Source organism: Diadema antillarum, unplaced genomic scaffold, assembly GCF_040938485.1.
Source record: "Diadema antillarum isolate AM-2024a unplaced genomic scaffold, OU_Dant_1.0 scf00000036, whole genome shotgun sequence".
NCBI classification, from domain to species: Eukaryota; Metazoa; Echinodermata; class Echinoidea; order Diadematoida; family Diadematidae; genus Diadema; species Diadema antillarum.
The window spans coordinates 4,409,018-4,436,103 of record NW_027270925.1 but is presented as its reverse complement, the minus strand read 5'-3'; the positions used below and the strand labels follow the sequence as shown (position 1 = coordinate 4,436,103).

Genomic DNA, 27,086 nt, shown 5'->3' with positions numbered 1-27,086 from the left:
GGAGGACAGAATTTGCTGTTCTACAGCAGCACACACTGTTTAAGATGGGTTAAAACTTCTTTTGCTTGGTACATATACAAAAAGAACTAGACTTGGAATTTGTCAACAGCACTGACAAATTAGGTGATCCGATTTTTCGAAAATCAATGATTTGAGTCCTGATCCCAATAGGCATGACCATACAGGTTTCATCTGTGTTTAGGGACATTGGCCGTGTAATGTTTGGATTCTCAATTAGAAAAGGGAGTCAGGTCTGCCATCTTTGGTACCATATTCCGTATACACTATAACGAAGATACAGAATGAAGTATATTTGACCATTGACCCCACTTTGCACAGCCAAGATGGCATCTGAGCAAAAAGTGGTTATTTTGTGAAATGATCCTTGTAACATGGTCTTTGCGTGTTCAAAATACGGAAAATATTATACATGTATTCACCAAGATACAGGATGAAACATTTATGACCTTTGACCCTAATTTACCTACCCAAGATGGTGTTCGATCAAGTAGTTGTTATTTTATGAAATAATGTACGAGACATGAACTTAATATGTGCAAAATATGGGAGTGATAGGGCTTGTTTTTCCTGAGTTAGTGCAAATAAAGTGGCAAAAAGAAAGAAATACGAAAATACATCGAAGACAGTCTTTAATTTCAACCAAGTTTTTTGACGTGATACCAACATCGTATGAAAAAACAAGGGGCACAACGACGATGGCCCAAAGTCTCAGCCACAACATATTAAAATCTGGAAGAAATTCACCGAAGGGTAAGTGAGCTCGTGCTCGATAAAGACAATCATGTCAATTTTCACATCTAGAAAAATTCCCTCCCATAGAGATAACACGTCATAACGAAGATACAGAAAGAAGTACATAATGACCTTTGACCCCACTTTGCACAGACAAGATGGCATCTGAGCAAAAAGTGGTTATTTTGTGAAATGATTCTTGTAACATGGTCTTTGCGTGTGCAAAATATGGGAAAGATAGGACATGTATTCACCAAGAGACAGGATGAAACATTTATGACCTTTGACCCTAAATTATATACCCAAGATGGCGTCTGATCAAATAGTTGTTATCTTATGAAATAATGTACGTGACATGAACTAAACATGTGCAAAATATGGTGGTGATAGGGTATGTTTTTCTTGATTTTTTGCAAAGAAAGTTACAGAAAGAAAGACATATTTCAATACATCGAAGATAAGCTTTAATTTCAAGCAAGGTTTTTGACGTGATCCCGACATGGTATGAAAAAACGAAGGGAACATTCACGATAGCTCAAAATCTCAGCTACAACATATTAAAATCTGGGAGAAATTCACCGAAGCGTAGGTGAGCTAGTGCTCGATAAAGATAGTCATGTCAATTTTCATTTCCAGAAAAACTGCACTCTCATAGAGATAACACGTAAACTGGTCAAATTTGACAAGGTTACTTTCAATCTATTTTTACGAGGTGATGCCGTCATCCAATCAAAATTGTGTTAATATATAAATGAAAGACCATTTAATAAGCTACAACATACTGAAATTTGGGTGAAAATTGACAAAGGACTAGTGAGATACGCTCGAGTAAACTTGAAATTTGATGACGTCATTTTGAAAATTTACTTTTTTTACTTTATTAAGAAATTTGATATCTTTTCATCATTTTTTCAGTATCGCCAACCCATGAAATGACATGTACAACTCATCAGCTTTCAAAATATGTAAAGACTAGAAATGTCGCTATGGCGACTGGTATGCCTCCGCCATAATGCATGATTCTCCTAATGGGTCTATAGTACCAGGTACATGTGGACAATGTGTGATTACATTTTCACAAAATTGGCAAAATATCAAAATGACATGTTTGTCACAAATGTATTGAATGTTTACCTTCCTTGACCTACACGTGTATGTTTAATTGGATGAATTGGAGGAAAGCATGTATTTGGGGATTTAAGAACTTTAACTTGACTTTGACCCTTTCATAAGTTTATGCACCGAGTAATTTTCAAGGTATGGGGAAAAAGTGCAATTTCTGTATTGAACAGTAAATTGTTATCATTGTCATCTGGCCTTTGATTTATTAGAGAATCACTGTCAGGCAGAACATACATAAATATGTACTAAGTTTCAAGATAACTTGAGCCACTTCCGAGATATGGAGAAAGAAGTAAGTTCAGCACTTTCACTTTGACCTTCTTGGCAAAAAAAAAATCCCAGATAATTTCTATTGGGTTATACATGCATACATCAAGTTAAACAAAATAATCCTGCTGGCATTGCATAAATATAAGGAAAATAGTAAAATTTTGAAGTATTGCCTTGACCTTTGACCCCTGACCTTTGACCCAATGAACCCTGAATTCCCTAGATAACCACTGCCAGTCAGTACATGCATATATACTATGTTTCATGAAGATACCTTGAACAATTTCCAAGATACAGAGAAAAAAGTAAAATTTTAACACTTTACTTGACCTTTTGACCTTTGACCTTTTGACCTCATGACCCCAAACTTTCACCAGAGAATCTTAATTGGGTAATACATGTATACACTAAGTTTCAAGAAAATATCTTTAGGCATTGCATAGATATGGGGGAAATAGTGAAATTTTAATCATTTGACCTTGACCTTTTGACCTTTGACCTTGAGCATGTGCACCCAAAAGTTGATAGGCACAACTTCACCCCCTAATACACATACATGCCAAGTTTCATTAGGATACCTCAAAATGTTTTGGTAGTTACCCTGTCCACAAAATTCATTACGGACGGACGGAAGGACGGACGGACGGAAGGACGGACGGACGGAAGGACGGACGGACGGACGGACGGACGGACGGACAACCCGAAAACATAATGCCTCCGGCACCACTTCGTGGCGGAGGCATAAAAATAGGGGGTCACCGTCCATCCTGACGAGTAAAATCGGATTTAAAATTGGCGGTTTTTGGCATAGTTGCACTGTGTATCGCCATTGACGCGCGCGCGGAATTTCAACTTTGACGGGACCGTATGACGTCATATTGAATCGGATTGACTTGAAACTTGGTAGAAATATTCCTTGACATTTCAGACATCCGATCAAAGTGAAAAAACGGGAAATTTCTATTGCATATGAGCTGTGCGTGCGTATACGCATGCGCGCGTACGCGTCCGTCCGATTTTTTCAATTTTTCAAAAAATGCTCCAAATGGTCTGAAACGTGTGCAAAGATTTTGAGCTCGATTGGAGCATACAAATATTTCAACGAGCGCGTACGCGCACGTTTTAAGGGTATAGATGAATTTTGAAAACATGAGTAGAATCAGCTTGATTTGAACTATGTGTGACGTAAATTTCATTGAAAAATTCCGTTCCATTAATGAGATATGAATGAGAATGTGTTTTCATATAATGACGTCATAGTGACGTCACGGTCGACTGATCGCTATGATTTTATTAGATCTGTCGTCTTTGGGACATGATACATATATGGTATAATTTTGAAATTGATAGGAAGAGGACTTTCTGAGCTAACCGCTGCACAACTTTTGGGGAGAAATAAGAAGAAAAAGAAGAAGAAGAAGAAAGAATCCGTACAGATACAGAAGGTGATCCGAAGGATACTCGGATCACCTAAAAAAAGAGAGAGAACAGAATGCACAGAACACATTACCTCCATCAAGAAAGGAGGAGGTCAAGTGATCATCGGCATTGGTTTGTCTGTTTGCAAAATAACTCAAAAAGTTGTGTATGGATTAAAATGAAACTTCCATAAAAAGTTGATATTGACACAAGGAACATCTCATTCAACTTTGGTAGAGATCCGGAAATTTTTATGGATTTTTGAAGGATTTTTCATCTTTTGGCATATAAGGTCAACGAACTTGGGGTTCAAGCTGTGCGCACTGGAGGTTTACATACACACACTAAAGCTTGTGCTCTGCTTGGGCAAGGCGCTGTGCAATGAAATAAACAAAAGGCTACTATTTTTGGAAATTGCATGCGTGTCTAAGGATGGAAATGAGTTGCTGGCTTGGCGGAGGTCTGTGCTCTCTGAGTGCTTTTCTAGTTTATTTGTTCATTTGCTCACTTATTTAGTCTTTCCGTAAAAGTGGCAACTCAGCATTCATATCGCAGATCTAAAGCTCGCTATTGAGCTGTTAAGATGTCAAACAAAGTCTTGTGTTGGTATTACCATGACTGCTACAAGTGATCACTGAAATGGCAATCTCACTCATGTAATTCCTTTGCTTGGTCACATGATGACAGAATAAATTGTCCTCAGAAAAAACTGAAGGGGAAACCCCTTTGCAACAACGTTCACTGACCTGACGACGAGGAGCGAAATCAAGTACAACGATGGATGTTCCAGTCAAATTTCACATAGAATAAGAAACTTATGGAACTTTTGTGGTTTCGCTTGTTCATTGTTCAAGCGTACAAGTTGAGATGATGACATCATCACCTCATTTGCATATGCAGATGAGCCTGATGGTAAATGGAGTGGCATTCACTTTCACATAGCGCACTAAGACTTCCCCAAAGTCTCCTTCAAACTTTACTGCATAAGAATACACAATGGTACACTCCAAATTTGATATTCTTGGGGGGGGGGGGGTTAAACTCCTCTGTGCATTGAGATGTTTACCGCAATCACATGGTTGTTGTATTTTCATTCTCCAAATTATCTTATTTTTCATGACTTTGAAAATAAAAAAAGTGATGCTTTGACATTTCTCAACAAAATTATACTTATCAATAATTGATTGATTCACAAGGGCACAGCATTATGGAAGAGGTAATAATGAAGACATATTAACGACTTTATCTTTGAAATATCGGTGTAATGAATGTCATGTGAGACCATTCTGTAACAGCCAGTGCATGCAACTACATGTGTGGAAGGTTTGTGCTGATTTTTCTTCAAGCTGATGAAAGTAAAAAGTGTGTATCATGACCACTGTATGTGCGCAAGTGCAGTACTGCACTATTCTGATGCGCATAAATGTGTACAACCGTTTTATGCACAGAAATACCAAGCTGCCATACTTTTCAGTACAATCAAACATGTTTACAAATAACATTTCATTCACAAAAGTTCAGAGCTATATTCTTATCATGAGGACATGGTAACCTGTGAAATTTTTTTTGTTTCCTTTTAAAGCAGAACTCATGTGATGCAATTATTTGATGCACATACAGTTGTGTTTAGTACTTTGTAAGAATGAGTACCGTGTGGTCTTGATGCAATGCTTGAGTAATATTTTGTCATATGCTAAATTACTGTGCTGCATTCCTTTGATGTAGAAACTGCACATAGAAAGCTTACATCTTGATATCATGTTCTTAATTAACCCGTCAAAGACCAGTCCCAAGTATACTCGGGCAAGTGTCTATGGGAAATGTGTGTTGTAGCAAAATCAGCCTGTCCTCAATGGGTTAAGCTGAAGTATGTGACGTGCCATTCTGATACAAATACAAATGCATACTGTTAGTATTTCACTGGTAGAATTACTGTCCCATCTCAAGAAGTGCAGTTCCACATTCAAATTACGAATGTGTTTCTTTCTAATATCACTGTTTCCTATTTCCTTCAAAATTCCAATACGTTCCCCTTTAAGTTCCTCGTTTTGAGGTGACATCTCTACCATTCTGATTTTTTGTTGGTCCATAATATATGCATCAAACCTAAACGGAACATGGAATGAAATTGCACCTCAAGCATGTATCTATCTAGCTGATATGATAATTTCATCATTTCAGAACCCATCTATTGGTTTTGCCCTATGAAATACAAAGTTCTCTTGAGATTAATTTAACCTTCTCTATGCTATGGAATAAACTTTGAATAGTGTGCACAATGCTAAAATGCTACAATCTTAGAAAAGAAAATTTCCTTCAAAATGAGTGCACATCAGTGTGAGACTTGCACGGCAATGACATCATTCCTCATTTAAGTGAAATTGTGACTAATATCACTCTTGCGTATAAACAACAAAAAATTCTTTTAAAGATCTGTAATCGAGGGTTATCTTTGCCCCAGTATTTTAAAATTTTCACCATTTATTTGACCACAATAGCTACGTTCAGACCAACTTAGTATGTAGCCATAGAGAGCCATACATTTGATGTGACATGGGAGCTAATGTGTACTTTTACTTGGCACAGTTTTGTGGTACAGTTGAGTCGTGTCAAAAAGTATGGCATCATGAATAAAATAGGTCGAATGCACTGAGGCATTCTGCCTTCAAACCATCCCGAAATGGACAACTTTTAGAGTCGTTGTCTCCTCCTCTTCCTTGTCATCGTCCGCCTCCTCATTCTCCATGTCACGGCCCTGATGTTCCGACGGACCAGCAGTCGACGTCGCACCCTCTGAGGAAGGTAAAGAATGGTGTACAGATAGCACCAGAGTAAAACTTTGCCCCAATTAGAGAGTAGAGCATCAACAGGTGCCACTACAAGGCACTGGCATTTGCGTAAACATGCACCAAAGGTAGAGGTGGGCACGAGGAGAAACAAAGGTTAAACAAAGTCCAAGGCAAAGGTAACCTCTGAATAACACAGGATTTCAAACTAAAAAAAAAAGAAAGAATGAAATCTTGTAATTGCCACTCTGTATAAACAACTACTCTCAACTGATCTCAACATCATATTTTCATTTGCACAGAAGAACAACAAAACTATTAAGTTTCCAGAAGGTTTGAATCATATGAGTTGCAGTGACGTATTTCCCTAAAGTATTGGCTAATATGACATTTGGCACAAGCATCAGTACGAGTACATAATAGTCAATCACACACTTCACCCACTCTTATTTGAATGTTTAATAGTTAACTCCTTGAAGTGTTACAATGTGAGCTCCCCGAGTGTCACAGAAAGTCCTTGTCAGACCCATTAAGTCCTGACTACTCCACTTCCGAACATATTTGTCAGGTCATATGAGAGTCCCTGAAAGCTACCTTATTGGATTCTTTTGTTGTTGAGAGAAACCTTTAAGAGTTACAATATCAAAACTACGGTATCAGCAAGTGATACAGATTTCACCTGCCAAAGAAAAGGCATGAAAATCATGACGAGGGCTGATAATGCCTAAAACTATCGGTGACAGTTCTTAAGGTGTCTGACTGTTACACAAAATAAGTGAATCCCGTACAATGACAACTCTTCTTTACACCAAACTTTGGTGATCTACTTGATAATGAAGGGTGCTTAAATTGTGTGTGTAAGCAAACGTTACCTATAAAACAACAGTTTTCCTGTATTTGCATAGCTGTCAAATATGGTGGTCAAATGTGTCGGTTGCTGCTGTCTGAATTATGGGAGGATCGGCACCTGGCCCTCGCCTTCACCCCCCCCCCCCCCCCTCCAAAAATAAAGAGAGAAACAAACATGATATCAAAAGAAAAAAACACTGAAATTGAACAGCATTTTTGCATACTTGGACTTACAATCTAAAGTGTAGCAAAGTTAGGGATGTAACAAATTACAAATTCAATAATAATTGCAAAATCAGTAATTTCATGTATGTTTTATGGCACTATACATTTTCAAAATCTAACCCTGATTTATCCAATTTGACCATTTAAACAAAAAATGCTGGATATTTGAAAAGGATTAAGTGGAACAGATGAAGCAAATAAATATGCTTAGTATCAGCAACCAGAAACAACACTTTCAAAGCCCCGATCGAGTAAACCAGTCATAAAAACCTACACATCTTTCTTCCATTATCTGTTGTATAAAATACTGTAAAATACTGTGTAGAAAGAATGGCAAAGTATGGCAGGGGAGGGGAATGAGGGGAAGATACTTTCTCACATGAGATCTCCTTCTACTGAGTTTCACATACAGCCAGTAAATTGGCTACTTACCTCGTGGAACTGTGTCAATGCCCATTTCCTTTATTGAGGTGGCATTAGAGCATTTGTAATAGACTCACCTGTGGGATCCCAACCGAATGGATTGTCCATCAGCACCTTAGTGTAGATATCTCCTGGTATGGCAGCGATTCCCGTAGCACCACTTACCAAACCATTGTCTTCGTTGGCATCACTAGCACATGAAGGAAAAAAAAAGGGGGTGGCATGTAACAGGAATGTTATTTTTTTGGCAGTTTTGCTTGACAAGGGAAAAGATCTTGCTTACGTAATTCATGCTGTGTGCGGGTTGTTGTTGTTTTTTTTTTTGGGGGGGGGGGTTTGTTGTACAGCAAAAGAAAAGATAAAATGAAAAAGAAAATAAAGTGAATAAAGTGACGTCAATTTTAAGAGTTTTGCTTCTCGAGAAAATTGATTTTGCCCACTCATCTGATGGTGAATGGGCCTCTTGTAGCAAGAGAGAGAGAGAAAGAAAAAAAATAAGCAAAGGAAAAGTGTGGTTCATGGTTAGATGACAGCCTTGTATGCAGTTATCTCAAGTCCCTAGTTACATCCATGTGATATTCTGCATGGGGGGTATGTTTTCAACTGAAGATTTACAATTGCATTTCAACCCATCATAAAATATTCAGTTAAAAACTTGTTCATTGAAGACATCATAAGGGCAGAAAGAGCAAATTTAAATTGAGCACCTGATCCATATCCAGGGATACTTTTTTTTAAATGTGACTGCCCAGCTCAAAACCCACAAAAAGTCACAGATTAGGATTCTCTGTAATGAACCCAAATATGTCACTCTCATGACAGTCTCAAATCTTTAAAGTTTGTCTTCTGTGGGAGAGTAATCTTTTCTCTACCTACTGTCAAAATTTGATGGCTTCAAACAATCCTGATATTGAGACATAAGCAGTTTTTTTAAAATTTGTTTGTTGTTTTTTTTTTACCATATATATATATATATATATATGTTTCTTTTTTTTGACAGGCACTGCTTTCACTGGGAAATAGAATATGTGACCCGCGACATATGGTTTCAGGCAAAAGTCGCAAGAGCAAATTCCCTCCTAGGCGGGGTACAAAGATTTTGACCATTATCTTTGTCAATTTTTTTTTTTTTTGGTCAGAAATAGAATCTTCGATATGCTGTTTACATCTACGCTAAATTTCATGGCATAAGACGAAGTTTTTTCTTAGCAAAAATGGGATTTTTAAAAACCGTATGTTGGATCGCACTACTCAGTTTCAATCTTCTTTCGAACGCTGCGCCAATATGCCCAGTGTTGCTACGGCGCGGCGTCTCACATGTGATTGGCTAGTGCTTCACAACATTGACATAGTGCGGCTTTCGGAGACACATCTCGCAGCGTTTTGGGAATGTTCTGTCCACGCATGCATGCTCCATTTTTGTTGCTACAATAGATACGCTTGCTCTGTAGTATACACTGTTCGTTTGGCTTTGTGCCAAGCTTTTCTAACCTTGTGTTTGACAACAGAAGTGAAACAAAAAGTGAACAGCAGCGCTAACTTCTAACGTAAAAACAGATACATGGGGAGCATGGTTTGAACGCATAAGGGTCGCAAATTGCCACACATATCGTGCAACATTCGATTGGTAACTCACTTGTCAATTGCAGCAGAATTACATAATCATGTAAAAAGACAACTTACAATATTCTCAAAACTGTGTGCTTGTAGTAAATATGACAGCAGGTTGACTCAAAGGATAGCAGAGGAGAGGAAAGGAGCAATGACCAATATTTAATTACTAAACGTCAAAATTGCACCAAGCTAAGTAGTCATTTTTTTAAATATTATAAACACCACCGCACAATGCAACACATGCATGGCTTGAAAAAACAAAACAAAATAACAGGAAGCGTGACTCTGTCAGCTCTAGCATCAATTCTCACATTGCTGCTCAGACATTGTCTTTGAGCATGAGGCGAATCTTCAAAGCCCGTTTTATCACAATTTTTGCCAGGCTAACAAATAGAGAGTATTACATTTCGCTTTATATGCCCACTTACAGTGCCGGAGAAAAAAAGCGTTTTTATATAAATGCAAAGCTTAGGAAATGGGCAATGAGATTCAATGAAAATGTAAATTGTCAAAATTCCTGACTTTTGCCTGAAACCGTTGTCGCCGGTCACATGTTTTCATTGATAAGTTCTACAGAGCACGCCTGAGTGACCCCAGTCGTTAGATCCTCATTTCTCCCTTTTCTGTGAAATTGTACCTCCTGACTCTTTCTCATGGATGGTCCAATCTTAACAAGTTATATATCATTTCAAAGCTAAGAGCTTACTCATTTAAACTATGCAGAAAAGGGAAAATTCATTTCAGCTTACTTTTTGTGGGTTTGACCTGGCAGTCACATATAATGGAGGATCTAACAGGCGTGATAGCAGAAGTCTCCTCAAAAATTGGGCACAAAATTCAAAATATAGAATACTTTTGAGTTGACCTGCTTTTGAAGACAATGATATAGGTCACAGTTGCACAAGTAAATTGCATGACACGATCTCCTCATTGCCTCACATTCAGAAACTTAGTGACGGAGGCATAAAAAAAAACACTAAAAAATGATCATGATAGGGATGATACAGACCACTAACAATTCCTATTTGACCCTTGCAACCCACCCCCCCCCCCCCCAAAAAAAGAAGAGATAATGTTTTAAGATACACCATGCACAGCAAATGAAAAAATCTCTCAGGTATACAATGTTGCAAACAAAATATAAGACTATTGAACCGGTACTTGCACTGTTGTGAAAAGTAAAACCCCACTTCTTACGCAATCACTAAGTCTGCCAGCAGAACATGGCCCTAAATTTACACCCTGATGAGACTCACTGATCTTGACCTTCACCAGAGGATTGACCGTTCATCCTCTCTGTAAAAGGAAATATCTTCCTATTTCCGTGTATCCATTACACCAGACAATACAAATATTGGACTAAAAGTAGTCAAACTTTGTGGCCAGAAAACAACATTTTTGCAAACGGTAACTTTTGACTTTGATCTTTGACCTTATAGTCTTGTCATTGCAGGCAATGCATTGCAGATTTATATTTATCCTTCTTACAAAAACATTGGCAAGAGGACATTCCTGGCTACTTGAACATTATAAAAAAAATTAATCAAAGTACATTGACCTTTGACTTAACACCATCACCATATTCATTATGTAATTGTTCATCCATTACTACACGTATTCATCATATTAAGCACATCAATACTGGACATTCCTAGCTCTAATAATAAGGTGAAATGACTTTGTGTATGTGTGTGTGTGTGTGTGTGTGTGTGTGTGTGCAAATTTAGTGACCTCTGCTCTTGATGTGTGACTGAAACCACTATCTTGCACAAAAATGATAGTTTATTCATTCTACCTTTCCTGGCATATCATATTACCAACTGGACATTTCTAGACGACTAGATGAAATTACAGCAGCTGCTGTAGAATGTTACATTTAGCCAAAGTTCAGTAACCTTTGATCTCTGACCTTGTAAGACTATGGCAAAAATTTGATTAGTGCATCTTGACCTTGTGTATCATACCTGAGTGAGGTACCAAGAAAATCCATGGGATTTTTTTTGCTGGCCACACAGATAGACAACCAAAAAATATAATGCTTCCAGTGGCATGATAAATTACATTCTACTCTCTACTTCTGCTCTGGTGATGCTTACTGCGAGACCGTTTAGGAGGACGCACTTACCCGTGACGATACGCTTCATCGATACGTTCTTCAGCTCTGTGCCAGGCCTCGACATCCAAACCGCGATTTTCGAACCCTGGTAGCAGCACGTCCGTCCTCTGCACTCCTGTGCAGTGAAGTCATATTGCCAGTGTGTGTGTGTGTGTGTGTGTGTGTGTGTGTGTGAGCGTAAACAAGAGTGCAGATAAGCAAATGTTGCAATTAGCAAGATGAAGGTAACAGAAGGAGAGGCGTTTAGATTTGAGACATATTGCTGGCAGTAGCACTTGAATTTGCTGGTGTAGCAAACCAGCATCCAAATGTCTTTCTTTGGGGATTAGATGGCAAGATATGCATGTATGACTCAATGTAAAGGGCATTCTAAACTGCATATCCATCTCCCCCCCCCCCCCCCCTGCCAAAAAAAAAAAAAAAAAAAACGAAAATTAAATGACCTCTACTCTTAATCATAAAACCCTGTGTTTAGACCAAAATAGTAAACAAGTTGTCACCAATTCTTTTTTTTTTTTCTCTCACTTCGTATATTTGCTTCTGAAACACAGAAGCATTGCCACTGCATCTTTATTGACCTGTTTTAAGGCAAATTTCAGATTTAAAAGAAAATAAGTCATAAATCATCTAAGAAAACAACCCAACCAAATATTGCAAAGCTGGATTTCCCTTCATAATCTTGTAAAGTAGCCTAAAAGCAAGGATCTTGTGTAAAAAATGTGCCTCTAACTAGCGACTGAACAAGCAGGGGCATATTTGACGTCATGTCCAGTAGTATTCAGTATGACACGATTCAGAGAGAGGGTCCTTTTCTGTTACTTATTCATCTTTTTTAAAATATAAACAACTGGGGGAATTATTCCACAAGAGAGCCTGTAAAGTTTAACTGACATACTTATTTCTTGCCGGTAATCTGCCTCTGGGACTCTCTGAGCTCAAAAGAGGAGCAGGCTGGTAATCTGTTTGTAGCACCGAGGCAGCACCCCGGCCCCCCTCCCTCTCGTTTTTCCTCCAGACTGGAGTATGATCCATCCGTGACAACATCGTCACTGAGCGAATCTTCAGAGTCGTAATTATCTACACGGCATAACAAGGCAAAACACAATGAACAGAAGATAGTCAATAAATCAAGTCTGACACTTTTTTGTGAAGTCACATGACTACCAATCTTGACATCTACAATTTGCAAACATGTACATCATCAGATACATGTAGCCTATGGTCATTCTATAGGCTTTGAAACTGCATAAACAATATGCATGAGATTTATTACTTTGTTAAAAGGGATGGTACAGTTTCGTTTGAGATGGGGCAACAGGTTTCCAACGTTTTTTGATGATAATATTTGAGATGATGAGAAACCTATTACGAAATATGAAAGAGCATATAATTCTAACAGGAATTCACAGTTTATTTATAGCTTTTTATTAGAATTGCTTTGTTTTGCTTTGTTTTCAGATACCTAAGCAATTTCAAAACAGATATTAATCAAATGAACTTTATATTCCTCTTAGAATTGTATGCTCTTTAACATTTCATCAAGTGGTCTTTAAGTAACTTTCAAAGAATTAAAGGCTGAATCCTCACCTCAACCAATACTATACAGTCCCTTTGAGTTTGAGAGAGCAAAGAGGAACTGATTGGTGGTGGCTCCATCAGACTCACATAAGAAATTTTCGTGGAAGTGATTTTTGTGCCCAACCAGGAAAGAAAATTTTCGCTCATTTTTAATTTTGCAGAATCCAAAAATAAAATAGTATAACATATAAGAAAACAAAAGACGTGTGTGCTTTAATTTCGCTCAAGTTCCATGTTGCGCTAAATGCGCAAAAATTTCCACTCCATGAAAATTTCAAGTTTCATAGTACAGTTATGCAAATTAAAAGAGATGATCTCATCATATCATAATTCTCCCATAGGTTTGTACATGTGTTATTGGTCAATGATTTGCATGAAGCAAAAGGCTAGATTATTGGGCTAAGAAAGTAACCATAAGACTGAAGTCGCTTGATGTGAAGAATACAATGTATTTTTTTTTTTTTTCACATGACAAGTAGAAATTGAATGAAGATTTAAATACAGGCCAACGAGAAACTTGTGGAAATGACGATATCTTGGTTTCCTCAAATATGCATGTGGTTGCGCTGATATCATTATTCTGAGAAAATGGACTGCACTTTGAAGGAGACCTCCACCTGATTTTCACACATTTAAATAACTAAAAATTGGTTATACGGGATAGAGGTTCAAAATTTATAGTGATTGGAATGAGGGATAAGAATGTTCTAACAAATCACAATGAACAAGGCCAATGACATGGTAGTTTCACCATGAGAATGCATGAGTGGGGGCTCGAGGAAGCAGAAAAAAAAAAAGAAGAAAGGATGCATACATTCTACACAGGTGAATTCGTTGAGCAAGCAGTATTGTAATGGAATTACATTCCTACATTTGGGAAATACATGAGACTCCTATGTCATCATCCTTATTCAGAGTGTAATCTGTTTTGGGTTTTACAATGTCTCAAGGCTTCTCTGCTAGGGACCACAATAAATTCCACAAATCTATACATGGAGTGTATGTACTACACAATGTGAAATTATGACAACCATCTGGACTTCCCCTTTAAGAGAAATCATGGTATCAAATAACCCAGACAAAAATCTCATTTCCAACAATACAAGAAAGTGACAGAAAAGAAAAGATCTTAGTCCAACCACACAAATTCTATCCAATACTAATTCTTCCAGGCACTCTGGGGCATAATGCGATATTGGAAATAGTTGATTTGAATTGAATTGAAATGAACAGCAGTTACCAACCAACAAGAGACAATCAAACTCAATAAAATCACTTCACTTTGCAGTTTAACAGAGAATGAGAGTCAGCATTTATGTGAGTAATTATGTCAATATTTGATTCCTTACCAACTCATATTACCAATGGACATCTCTAGCTCATGTTCAGCTCAAAACGACATTTTCAGCAAAGTTCAATAACCTTTGAACTTGGGATTTAGTTTTTCACCCAAGTTATACCTGCAAAGCAGATGCAACTTCATTTCCCTTCTTAATATCAAATTATATTAGCATTAGACATTCTGAACTAAAAGCACAGCTGGAACAATTACAATATTGGCCATGGTGCAGTGACCTTTTGGTTTGACCCTATACTTTTATCATTTCATAAGAACATGAATCCAATTAGCATTACAGAGTGCATCCTTAAAACAAATTACTGAAGTTGAAGGTATCAACTAAAAATGGCATTTGTAGCCAAAGTCCATTGATCTTTGATCTCAAGGGTGTTATTGTCCCCCCCCCCCCCCCCCAAAAAAAAAAAAGTGTATCCATAGCTATTGTAACATGCATGTACAAGTTGTTCCCCCTCCCTTACCAAAAAAAAAATAATAATAAAAAGATACATGGAAGTTTTCCATCCTATTTCATCATACAAACAACATTCTGATAAGTGCAGGCATGAGAATTATCATAAACAAATTAAATGCTTACTGATTGCAAAACCTTGAGCGAGAATATTTTAAAACAGCACAGCAGTTTGACATACCTGTCCCAGATGTGGAGGGTAGTTCCAGTTCAATTTCTTCTGCTTTTTGCTTGGCAACTGTTGCTAGGGCCATTTCTCCCTTATCAATGGCCAGATGGTGAATGTCCTATCAAGAAAATAACAGGAGAACAAGAAATTATGCTCAGATGGAAGGGAAGGGGGCACAAAATATTAGTGACAAAAACTTGCTTGCTGTGTGCACACTAATGAGCAATTACCCAATAAATAACGGCCTTGTTCAATGCATAAAACACACTGTGTTTAGTGGCCACCCATCTATAATGACCATGGCCCCAATATTTATCTCCCTTCGTGCCTTGGGTAGCCACTTCAGACAGGTCTGACGGTATTAATATCTTCAAACAAGGCAAGTGCCAAATTGTGTCTCGCCCATTCGCGTAGAAGAAATTAATGTTAATCTAATTCCCGGAAATTCATTGACCTGCCTATGACCTTTGACCTAGTGGTGACCTTCAACTCCCCAAGGGACATTTACCATCCAAGTTTGGTCCTAAATGGACAAAGGGATAAAAAGTTAAGAGCCATAATTGAAATGCTCCATAAAAACTAAACATTGGGCCCTACAAGTTTGTTGACCCCTGTCTGTGACCTTTGAACTTGTGGTGACCCATAATAGAAACACACCATAAAGACTTAACATTGGGCTCTAAAAGTTTGTTGACCCATGCTTGTGACCACTGACCTTGTGGTGACCATCCACTCCCCGAGGGACATTTACCATCCAAGTTAAATCACAAATGGAGTTATGGATCAAAAGTTATGACCCATAATAGAAACGTGCCATAAAAACTTAACATTGGGCCCTAAAGTTCATTGACCCCTGCCTGTGAGCCTTGACCTTGAGGTGACCTTCATATATTATAAAATGTGAAACTTTGTATGACCCCTCTTCCCTCGAAGTTTGATTGCAATTGAAGCCCAGAGTAAAGAGTTATTGAAGTTTTCGTAGCGTTACGGACAGACGCGGACGGACGCCGCAGGCGATCCCTTAGTCTCCCCTCACCTCCGGTGGGCTTGACAAAAAACAACAACAAACAAAAAAAAAAACCCTATCCTGAAAACATCATAAGAATTTATATAATGTTTCAAGTAATGAAGTTTCAGATGAAGACAAACAAACAAATAAAGAGCAGGAAGGACAGCATTACTTTTGCCAGAGAGCAACCCCTGAAACAAACTGTCAAGAACTACTTTATCTTTCTGCTACACTGATATCTGCACACAGCACCATTCGTCTGCTCTCTATATGGGACAAGATGCATTAACCAGCCATGTCTCTGACTCATTTCTCTGATTTGGTGCTACACAGTATTTCTCTCTCTCTCTCTCTCTTTTCTTGGGGGAGGGGGTTGTTTGTTTATTTGTTGTTGTTGTTGTTTAAAGTTGTGGCTACTGCTTATCTTTTTTCAAGGTTTCACTTCAGAAAATTGCCAGGAATTACTTAATATCTTTCTGCTCAATTTATATCTGCACACAGCAACATATGCGTGGTCTATACTTGATCGGAACAAGATGCATTAACCAATCAAGTCCCAGACACAACATTTCTCTGTGGTTTGGTGCTGTAAGAGCATTCTTTTTTTACGTAGTGGTCACCACTTTTCATTGTCAAGGTTTCATTAGACAGTGTCCAAAATTTTCTTTCATTTGGGTACTTTGTTGTTTACAAAATTGTTTCAGCGGTACACAACTTTCAAAGGCCTATTATCTGCACATTTCCTAACATAATGCTTACATTGTCAGTACTTTGGGCCTTAGGGGCATCGCTTGAGGTCCTGCTTCTTTGGTCTGCATGAGGGATTTGTCACACATGTCAACATTTTGGAACAACTTTAATTCATCACACATCCCTGAGGATGATCTGACTGCCAAACATTCCAAAAAGCCCTGCTTGTTCATACAGTTCTGTTTTGCTTTGGGTTTTTTCGAAAGGGAGGTCAAAATTTTCATGTCATCACGTGAAACTCCGAAGAAAAAAAATAATCAACCACTTCCCTAACACGCTGGGTTTTTTGTTTTGTTTTGTTTTGTTTTTGTTTCTTTTAAGGGGGTGAAGTACTCTGTCAGACCATAACTGTCACTGTAAATTAGCACTCTTTATCTCTAGACAGTATGCGATTACTTTGTTTAACACGCGTTCACGGCAAGTTTGAGCATGACTATTGTCTTGCATTTGCTCTATCTTCAGAGTTATGAAAGTTGCAGAGGGTATGCTTGGAAGATTTGCATTTAAGGTTATAGTGATGTAATTCCAAACTTGACCCTAAGTATTTCATCGTTGAGCCACATAAGGTTAGATCAAATTTTGGGTGGCTACTAGTAGGCAATACAGTTTTTTCAAGAGGGGATGGGGGGTGGTCTTTGTATGAGGGTAGCAGAGATCAGCCTTGCAAAAGTGCTGTGAACTCAGTGCAGGTGCCATATCTGGGATTCACGGATCTGCAAAATATCTCACTAAAATGATCCAACCTGTTGAGGGTGCAAGCAAGCATGAACAATTCTTTCAACCTTGTCATTACCTTCATATTTTAAGATTCATTGGAGATCATACGTACACCACACTAGCGAGCTATTCTACAGTCGCTTGTGATGTAAGCCTCAATATTAAAATCCATGTGCAGATACACTTTTTAAAACTTTGGGACTTCACAGACAGTGTGTCAACTTGATTTCCCATTGGATCACGCCTGACTCCCATTACACCTGGATGGCCCCACAGGTGCACAAACAGGTTGCGTTTAGCATTTGCTTTTGTCAAAAACAACTTCTATTCTTTATCTAATAACACAAAGGTGTCTGATGAAGACCCTATGATACTCTGGGACCCCTGCAGGTCTGGTGCCCTGCATACTTCTAAGTAGTTTTTAAGAACTATTCAACACTATGTCCATGCTGGTCATCACTGCTGGTTTACTGCAAAACAACAACATTTTGAAGAGAAGCATTCATTTTTTTTCTTCTCGATTTCACCCCAGAGAGATATTTCAAGATTTGTGTGTAGATCAACAGGAGATTAATGGGGCCTTCACATCATCATCTCACCTCAACTGTAATGTAATGAAGATGCTACGAACATCACAAGTTTCTTGAAAACATGTATGACGTGTCACAAATTTCATCTTGTTTAAGGTCTAATTTCTATGAGACCTTTGCCATTCTGTTTATTTGATTTTACTCTATTTCAAGTTGACTATAAACTTAAACATCAGAATAATAATATGGTTTGCTTCATCCAGGCCAGCCTCTTCAGTGTTGCCACTACTCTATTAAAGGGCCCTGCCATTATTACTACCCCAGCATTGCCAGACTGTACCCATTTATACACCTGGGTCAAGAGGGACATAATAGTGGGTAAAAACATCTTGTCTGAGGACATAGGCATTTGACAGGATTCAACTCCGGACCTCTGATATCAAAGTCTTATCCACTATGCCACAGTGTCCCCCACTCAAGTGAAATCACACTTAATTCTTGTTTTTCACCTTTTACACAGCATAATTCATTATCAGAGACTCAAGCTGATCAACAAGCACTACGCACATCAGAAGAGGTTAGTCCAAGCAATTCTGCATCGCGAGCATATTTAGCTACTTCATAAATCCTTCTTTTGAGAAACGTTTTCAGCTATTACAAAGAGATTACATCAATCGCTTTCAAGAGCAAAATATGGCTTGACACACGTTATTCATGATATTGCATACTCTCATACAGATATTGCTGGAAAATAACCTCCAATGCTTTCAAGCTTGTCTGTCAACATATGCTGGAGACAGGTTTCTTAAAATGGATTATTCTATTTAGTCTCTAAATAATTATTCATGAATCTCCCAGACTGTCATTATTTCAGATTGTTATGAGACTTTTTTTTTCTTGTTTAAGAACTAATACAGATTTGACTGATTAGGGTCTTGTTTTATCGAAAGATATGATTGATTGCAAATTCCCTTACCACACAAGCTGCCATAGACTTATGATAGAAATCAACTACTGTGTATATAGTCAATTATAACTCTTCATAAAACTGGGCCCTGAGTGCTTTTTCAAGTTAGAATACGAACAACAATTATTTTGCAAGAAAATTGTCTTCAGTAGCATACAAGGTATGAAGGATAGATGACAAATATGTAATTTTGTGTATATGGTGTATATCTTATATGAGTTGAACCCCAATCAGGCTGGGCCTTTTTGGCTATGCTTCTATACGTGTGTGTGATCAGATTTCATCAGCACTTCATGTACACGAAAACAAGATATGATGCAGCATTTGCAATGCAGATTCCGGCGGCAAGGCGGCAGCTAGCAAAGCAATCTCATTTCTTTGGAAGTAGAACAGATAATGTTCTACACCCAGTCTGTTGGCCGTTTTCCCGTTTCCCACAGCAATCTACTTACCATTACTTTCCAAAGAATAGGTATCCCCTCTTTTCCTTATGCTTTCCCATTTTCCTGATGCTCTCCCAAAGTTTACCTGGAATGCCCCCCATCCCAAGAGACTTTATTCAAATTGCTCATTTCCTTGAGAGCTTTTTCTACCTCTTGAGCTCAGTGGGGGAGGTTCTTTCACCACCTGGTCATGGTCTGCATGATGACCAGTGAGTTCTTCCAATATCTACTATTTCTTTGTCCTTACAAAGTTTGGCACAGTATCAGGGTGTTCAGATGAAACTAGAAATGTCGCTATGGCAACTGGTATGCCTCCGCCATAATGCATGATTCTCCTAATAGGTCTAGATAGTACATGTGGACAACGTGTGATTACATTTTCACAAAATTGGCAAGATATTAAAATGACAAGTTTGTCACAAATGTGTTGAATGTTCACCTTCCTTGACCTAGGTTTAATTGGATGAATAGGAGAGCATGTATTTGGGATTTAAGGATTTTAACTTGACTTTGATCCATTCATACATTTATGCATTGAGTAATTTTCAAGGTATGGAGAAAAAGTGCAATTTCTGTATTGAATAGTAAATTGTTACAATTTTCATCTGGCCTTTGACCCTAAAATTCATAAGATAATCACTGTCAGGCAGAACATGCATAAATGTGTAGTCCATTTCAAGATAACTTGAGCCACTTCCAAGATATGGAGGAAAAAATTAGTTCAGCACTTTCACTTGAGCTTTGACCTTTTGACCTTTGAGGCAAAAACAAACGAAAAAAAAAACCCTTTCCAGAGAATCTCTATTCGGTTATACATGCATACACCAAGTGTAAAAAAAAAAATCCTGCTGGCATTGCATAAACATGAGGGAAATAGTAAAATTTTGAAGTGTTGCCCTTGACCTTTGACCTTTGACCCCATGAACCCTAAATTCTCTAGATAATCACTGCCAGTCAGTACTGTATATGTTCCATGAAGATACCTTTAACAATTTCAAAGGTACAGAGAAAAAAGGTAAAGATTTGATATCTCTACTTGACCTTTTGACCTTTGACCTCATGACCCAAACTTTCACCAGAGAATCTTAATTGGGTAATACATGCATACACTAAGTTTCAAGAAAATATCTTCAGGCATTGCATAGATATGGTGGAAATAGTGAAATTTATCGTATTTGACCTTGACCTTTTGACCTTTGACCTTGAGCATGTGCACCCAAAAGTTGATAGGCACAACTTCACCCCCTAATACACATACATGCCAAGTTTCATTAGGATACCTCAAAAGGTTTTGATAGTTACCCTATCCACAAAATTCATTACGGACGGACGGAAGGACGGACGGACAACCCAAAAACATAATGCCTCCGGCACCACTTCGTGGTGGAGGCATAAAAAAAAAAATTACATCAGAATGGTATAGCTATGCCAAAACGGTATAGCTATACGATGAATCTATACGTCTGAACAGTGATTAACGAAATGACATATGTGACCCTGCACCTCAAAACAAACAAAAAGTCGCCAGACATGAATTTTTAGTTAAGACCATATTCTGAAAGAGCAGACTTTAAGCTTTAAAATGATGTATAACTCAAATCAAATGGACTCTCCTAACCTATCTAAATATTGGAAAGAGCGCACGAACTCAGGAAAAGTGTGAACTGAGAAAAGAGGCTCTGAAGTACAGTGTCTATTCAAGCGCTTAAGCTTTACCAAACAGTGCTGGCTGTGCGATGAATGGGACAAAAAACAGGAAGTAAACCACCAGAGTAACAACAATGAAGAGATTATCAGATTAAACTGAAATTAAGCATGCCTCATTAACACATTCTGTCCATAATTAATGCCAACTTTCAAAGCAGTAGCAGTATCTTTTCAAAAGTTATTAGAGTTGAAAGTGAAGAAATCGGACATGGTTTTCTGAATGAAAAGGGGATTCTAAAGACACACCTAATCACACTATTCTACCAAAAATGTTCGATATAAACTGCTAAAAAACACACTTTCCTGCCCGTTTTATGATACCAAATTTTAGCATAATGTAAAAGAAGACCCGCTCTTTCAGAAAATATGAAAAAGTCAAGATCGGCTAGGTTGACCCATTTCATTTATTTTCAGTCCTCATGCAAAATGAGTGTGTGCGACTTTATGTTCGTTTTGAGGTGCACGGTCACATATAATGAAACGACGTACAGCGAAATGACGGTCAGAGCATCGATTCGAACTAGAACTCGATAATGAATCAGCATTCCATCGTGTCCATTGTACGTCTGAACGTATGACAACCATAGAACGGAATAACTTGGCGGGGTTTAATGGGAGCAAGCAAGAAAAGTGACCTTGTACCTGTCACTCATGACCATGCATAACAATAGCATGCGCAGCTTGAGAAACTGCACATCGATACGACATTTTGCCGGAATGGTCGAAATTAGCGTCTGAACGGTTGAAATTAGCGTCTGAACGGTCTGTCGGCTATACGATGATTCTTTTATACGTCGTTTCTTTATCGAGTTTTGGTATAAACTGGCTTGCGTCTGAACAGGGGGTATTATTTATCCAAAGAGGTTTAAGAGTTGGAGTTCGAACTGGCTGTAATTATTTAAAGCGTTGTCAGTTCTTTATTGATGAACAACAGGATTCCACACGTCCATTTGTGGCTTTGATGCCAACGTCTTGCTGAGCTATCTGAAGATTCATTTTGAATGTGAACATAATGTTGGCTATATTGTGCTTGTTTATTTATATATTGAATAAAATGAAATCTCACTTAGTGATAAAGCATACAAAACAAAAGTCAATCCCATCCAGAAATTTGTGCAAAAGTGTAAATCAGAGCTGCATCATGTGAAAGTGTTCAAAATTGTACCATCCTGGACAGCCGGTTAATCTAATTAACAAAACTATTGTATGTGTTTCTTGTTTTCAAAATGATAGTTTGCCTATCCACATGTGAAAGACAATATCCATCCACTTCATGCATGTAATACATACGGTAGGCATGAACAGGGCCGAGCATATGTGGATGTGCTCTGTGCCTCAGGTGTACAGGTTTTATCAATTCCTACGCTTTACTGTAACTTTAGGCACTGTTTACCATTGGGAGCAGTGATTTAAATAATGTTCGAGTTATTACATTTGATGCATATGTGTTGATCAGTTGTATCACGAATGGTCCTACCATACAAAAATTTTGCAATAAAGCCTAAAATGTATAAAGGAGATATCACTATTTTATTTCACTAAACCATAACTGTAGACAGTTTAGTCTAGAAACAATTTTAAATATAACTTATTATAACTACATTTTGTATATCTAACAATATTTAACATTGATTATATTGTTTAACTTTTCACACTGGGTCTTTGTTTTATCTGCAAACGGTAAATAATGCCTTTAAGAGAAAAACATGTGGCTCTGCTCCCATAATCTGCATTTCACAAGATCTTGATCTTCCATAGAAATCAAGGACAATACATCTCTGTGTAAGTACTAGTAGACCTTTTTTTTTAAGATTCTAAAAGATTCATGTTGGAAGCTAAGTATGTGTAATGCGCACTTATCTTGTATCTTACAAGTACGAATTGCATTTGTTTGTTTTCAATAAAGATGATTAGTGTGAAATATTTCAAATTCTTGAACATATATTTCATTATCAGAAATATTGGCATAGAATCAGAGTGACTTACAGTTTGCTCTTTGTGTCTGCTGTTTTCTGCATCCACCCAAATTCAGTCTTCAAGACGCAAAGCAGATATTGATTTTGTGCTGTCTAACCACACATTCTTTTTTTTTTTTTTTTGGGGGGGGGGGGTCGGAATAAGTAATGAGCATGTAATCTTCTTCACAGTAAAGTGGGATACAGGAAAAGTGATGTACATGTATTATTCAAAAGGGTTTCTCCCTTGGCACCTCTTCGTAATTTGATGACATAAATGGTATCCCGGGGTACCAAATGAAAATCAGCCATTTTGTTGAATTATTTTTTTTTTAAAGGTTGTACCCTGGGTTGCCAAAAGGTGGAAATTATTTTGGTGCTGCAGCTAGCGGCGCTAGCCACTACACTGCAGTGCCCTGAAGCACACGCTATTGCTAGCACAGCGTGCCATGCATGCATCGTTTAACATGCAGTGGCATGGGATCACGGAGTGACTAGTACACGCACACACAGTGCATGCATTTCTCTACGGCTGTCCTCGAGTGGACGTGAGGTGGCGCTACCTACACAACCCTGGGGTAACGCGTGATGCATCATTTAAGGGCTTGGGGTGGTATTCTGAAAATCTTCCTAAGTTTCTTCCTAAGTTTCTTCCTAAATCAGAAACTTAGGAAGTGCCTAGGAAAGACAGAATTGGTATTCTGAAATTTCTTCCTAGGCACTTCTTAATGCAAATTAGGCCATCCTTATCCCCGCCCACATCCTTTCTTAAGCCAATACAAAATGCCGTATCATATTTAAGGAACCAACAATGACAATCGCATATTACTATGATGTAGGGTAAAATACACGAGTGCGCGGCATGTCTCCTTTCTCACGCTCATTTCGCGCAATGACTGACAAGTGCGCCTATCACGATGCTTGCAGTTTGCTATTCTTAACAACGTACTTAGGACAGGGGTGGAGCTTTCCTAAATATTTTCCTAAAATTCTTTCCTAAGTGCATTCTAGAATACCAACTTCTTCCTAAGTCAGAAATTTGCATATTCTCGCCCCCTTCCTAAGTTTCTTCCTGAGTCTACTTAGGAAGATTTTCAGAATACCACTTAGGAAAAAATCCTGACTTAGGAAGAAATTTCTTCCTAGGAATGATTTCAGAATACCTCCCCTGGTCATCAATCACCGCATAACGTGCTTTCCTTCTTACAACATCAAATGAATGCTAAAAATGTATGAAGCTAATTCATCATTTTTGGACTTTTATTTTCAAAAGCCTGAAGGTGATATATGGTTGGCATAAAATTGTTCTTATCTATATTATGCTGTGACATAATGGATAGTTTTGTAGCAGTTCTGAGATTTAAAGGAAGCTTCTCACTGAGTGGCAAATGTTTGTGATGTGAATTTTGGGTTTCATGGGGGTTCGTAAACAGTTGCAATCAAATTCGTGAACAGTTGCAATCAAATTCGCAAACATTTGCAATAAAACTAAAAAACAGTTGCAATCAAATTCGTAAACATTTGCAATACAACTCAAAAACAGTTGCAATCAAATTTGCAAACAGTTTTGACTGTCACACAGTTTTTCTTGTTGCAAAGAAATTCTAAACTCATTCAAACTTTCTTTGCAACAAGTTGACGACAAGATGTACAGTTTGTGACCAAAAAAGAAAAAGAAAAAAAGATTTGATTGCAACTGTTTACAATCCCTGACGAAACGTAAGATTTGCCAAATTCGCGAGCATTCACAGCTCATTGAGATACTCTCTTAAATCACCTCCAAAGGTATTGGCAGTCTTTAATAGCAGTATTGACAATCAGAGACTGAGGCTTCGATCTAGTCTTGTATCCAAACTGTAGTTCAGTGGTATCTTAACCTCTTCTATAGTTCAGTGGTATCTTAACCACTTCTAAAGTAACTTTTCTCACCTAACCTGTATCAACTTTTAAACTGGATTCTCCTGAATCAATTCTCATAGCTGTTTCCTTAAAACCTTCAATTATATGTACAATTACAAGTAAACTACAGTTAATGCCCTCTATTTATAAAGCAACTGCTTGGCCATCCCTGTATAATCTGCTCAAGATTTCAATGCATATAAAATCAATCTGCAAGCTTACATCATACTGTGAAGCTGTGCAATAATCTAGGCGTGGCAGGAAGATTGCAAGAAGACTCAAGTGATGCAGGAGCTCTCTAAAAAGTTGACCTGCTTAAAGATGAGTAAAAGAGTGAACTTCTTCAGATGCAGAATAGAGAAAGTATACAGCGCAACTACTTAGTTTCCATTTTTGCTCACTGACAACACGTTATGCATTTCTTCGGACATGTTTGATGAGGTATGGTACCCTTTCAAATATAGTGTTTCAGGATCATTTTGCAGATTCTTGACTAATTTGCATTTTTTTCCCCTTTTTTCTTTCATATTGGAAATTAGTGTATTATTGATTTCTTTGATTTCACTGCATTTGTTCAATTATTTCAAAGAATATGATGATTATCATACTGTGGATTTATGTTCACTTTTGTTTAAGTACAGGTACATGTTCCATAATTCATGTACGATTTTCATGGAAAATGCAGATATAAAATAAAATTGAACAAACTGTACTAATGAAGCTTTTTAAAGAAAAATATATGCCCCTGTGGTCCTTACTTGGACTGCAAGGTTGTTATTTGTATATTCTTATGTATGTACATGTACATTCTATACCTTTTTTTAAAAAAAGGTTTGAGCTCTCTCTGTTGCAATGTGTGTACTATTAAAAGATCTCCTCGTGTAAATTCTTTTTTTATGTGATAAACAGTTGTATGTACATGTACTACTACTAAAAACATCCTTTAACCTTTAGCAAAGGGACAGTACAGTATTGGTGGAGATGAGAATTGGGCTTTTAACATTTTGCAAGATACCAAGAAAACACTTATGATGTAGTACAGAGCATACCATTTTAAGAGGAATTCAAAGTTTATTTGATGAAAATCGGGTTTGGAATGACTGGAACATCCAAAAACAAAGTAAAACAAAGTGATCGTAATAAAGTGTAGGTCCCACACTTTATTAAAATCACCAATTTTCATCAAATAAATGCTGAATTGCTCATAGAATTATATTCTCTTTCATACTTCATAAGAGGTTTCTCATTATCTCACCAGAAAATGTTAGAAACCTGAAATTAGGTCTCAACGAAAACTATACGAGCCCTTTAAAAGGCCGGGGGGAGGGGGGGGGGGGGGAGCAAAATAATTTTACACAGATTTTTTTTTTTTGCCACTGCAAGCTTCAATAATCTGAGGTTTCAAGCTTCTTAATGTGACTTTCATCACTGAATGTCATCGGGACGAGAGATGATTATCTGGCTTTGTGTTCTGAACCTATAATGCTGACATTCAGTTCGGCTCCAAAATTGTCCTATTTGCATTTATCCTGGCTGATATGATATTCTTCAAGAATTTCTTCTTCAGGCTATATGCGAATAAGTGCCAAACATGCATAAAGTACAAAAGAAATTCATAATTCCACAAAATACACAATCAATACAAACTGATCCTGTAAATTTGCTTGTGACTATTTCAAGACAATTGAGTTTATCAAATATACGATGCAAATCTTGCTGCTTCTCTATAGCAATCTCAAACTCCCCCGCTGTAAGATGGATCCAAAAGACTTCTTTGTATAGGATCCGGTTCTATTTAAATCTGGATCTAACTTTTTGCTCAGTTGCAGCTTGTCCTTTTCAATGTTTCTGTATTCAAATATCTATCATTATATATATTTTTTTTTTCATTTCATTTCATTTATTTCCATCATTCAACAAGGATAAAAAACACATACATATATAACATACAAATCAAAACAACATTACCACAAGGTA

At 37.6% G+C, this 27,086-nt stretch overlaps 1 protein-coding gene across 1 annotated transcript in view; it reads right to left on the bottom strand.

The window, feature by feature from the left end:
• Positions 1-6,027: 6,027 nt before the first annotated feature.
• The window catches only part of LOC139708357 (WD repeat-containing and planar cell polarity effector protein fritz homolog), a 76,999-nt gene continuing 55,940 nt past the window's right edge, over positions 6,028-27,086 (bottom strand). The window contains 6 exon segments of the mRNA XM_071620318.1: positions 6,028-6,357; positions 7,925-8,037; positions 11,648-11,692; positions 12,473-12,580; positions 12,582-12,654; positions 15,145-15,250. Coding sequence (XP_071476419.1) covers positions 6,230-6,357; positions 7,925-8,037; positions 11,648-11,692; positions 12,473-12,580; positions 12,582-12,654; positions 15,145-15,250 — 573 coding nt within the window. The 3' untranslated portion in view covers positions 6,028-6,229.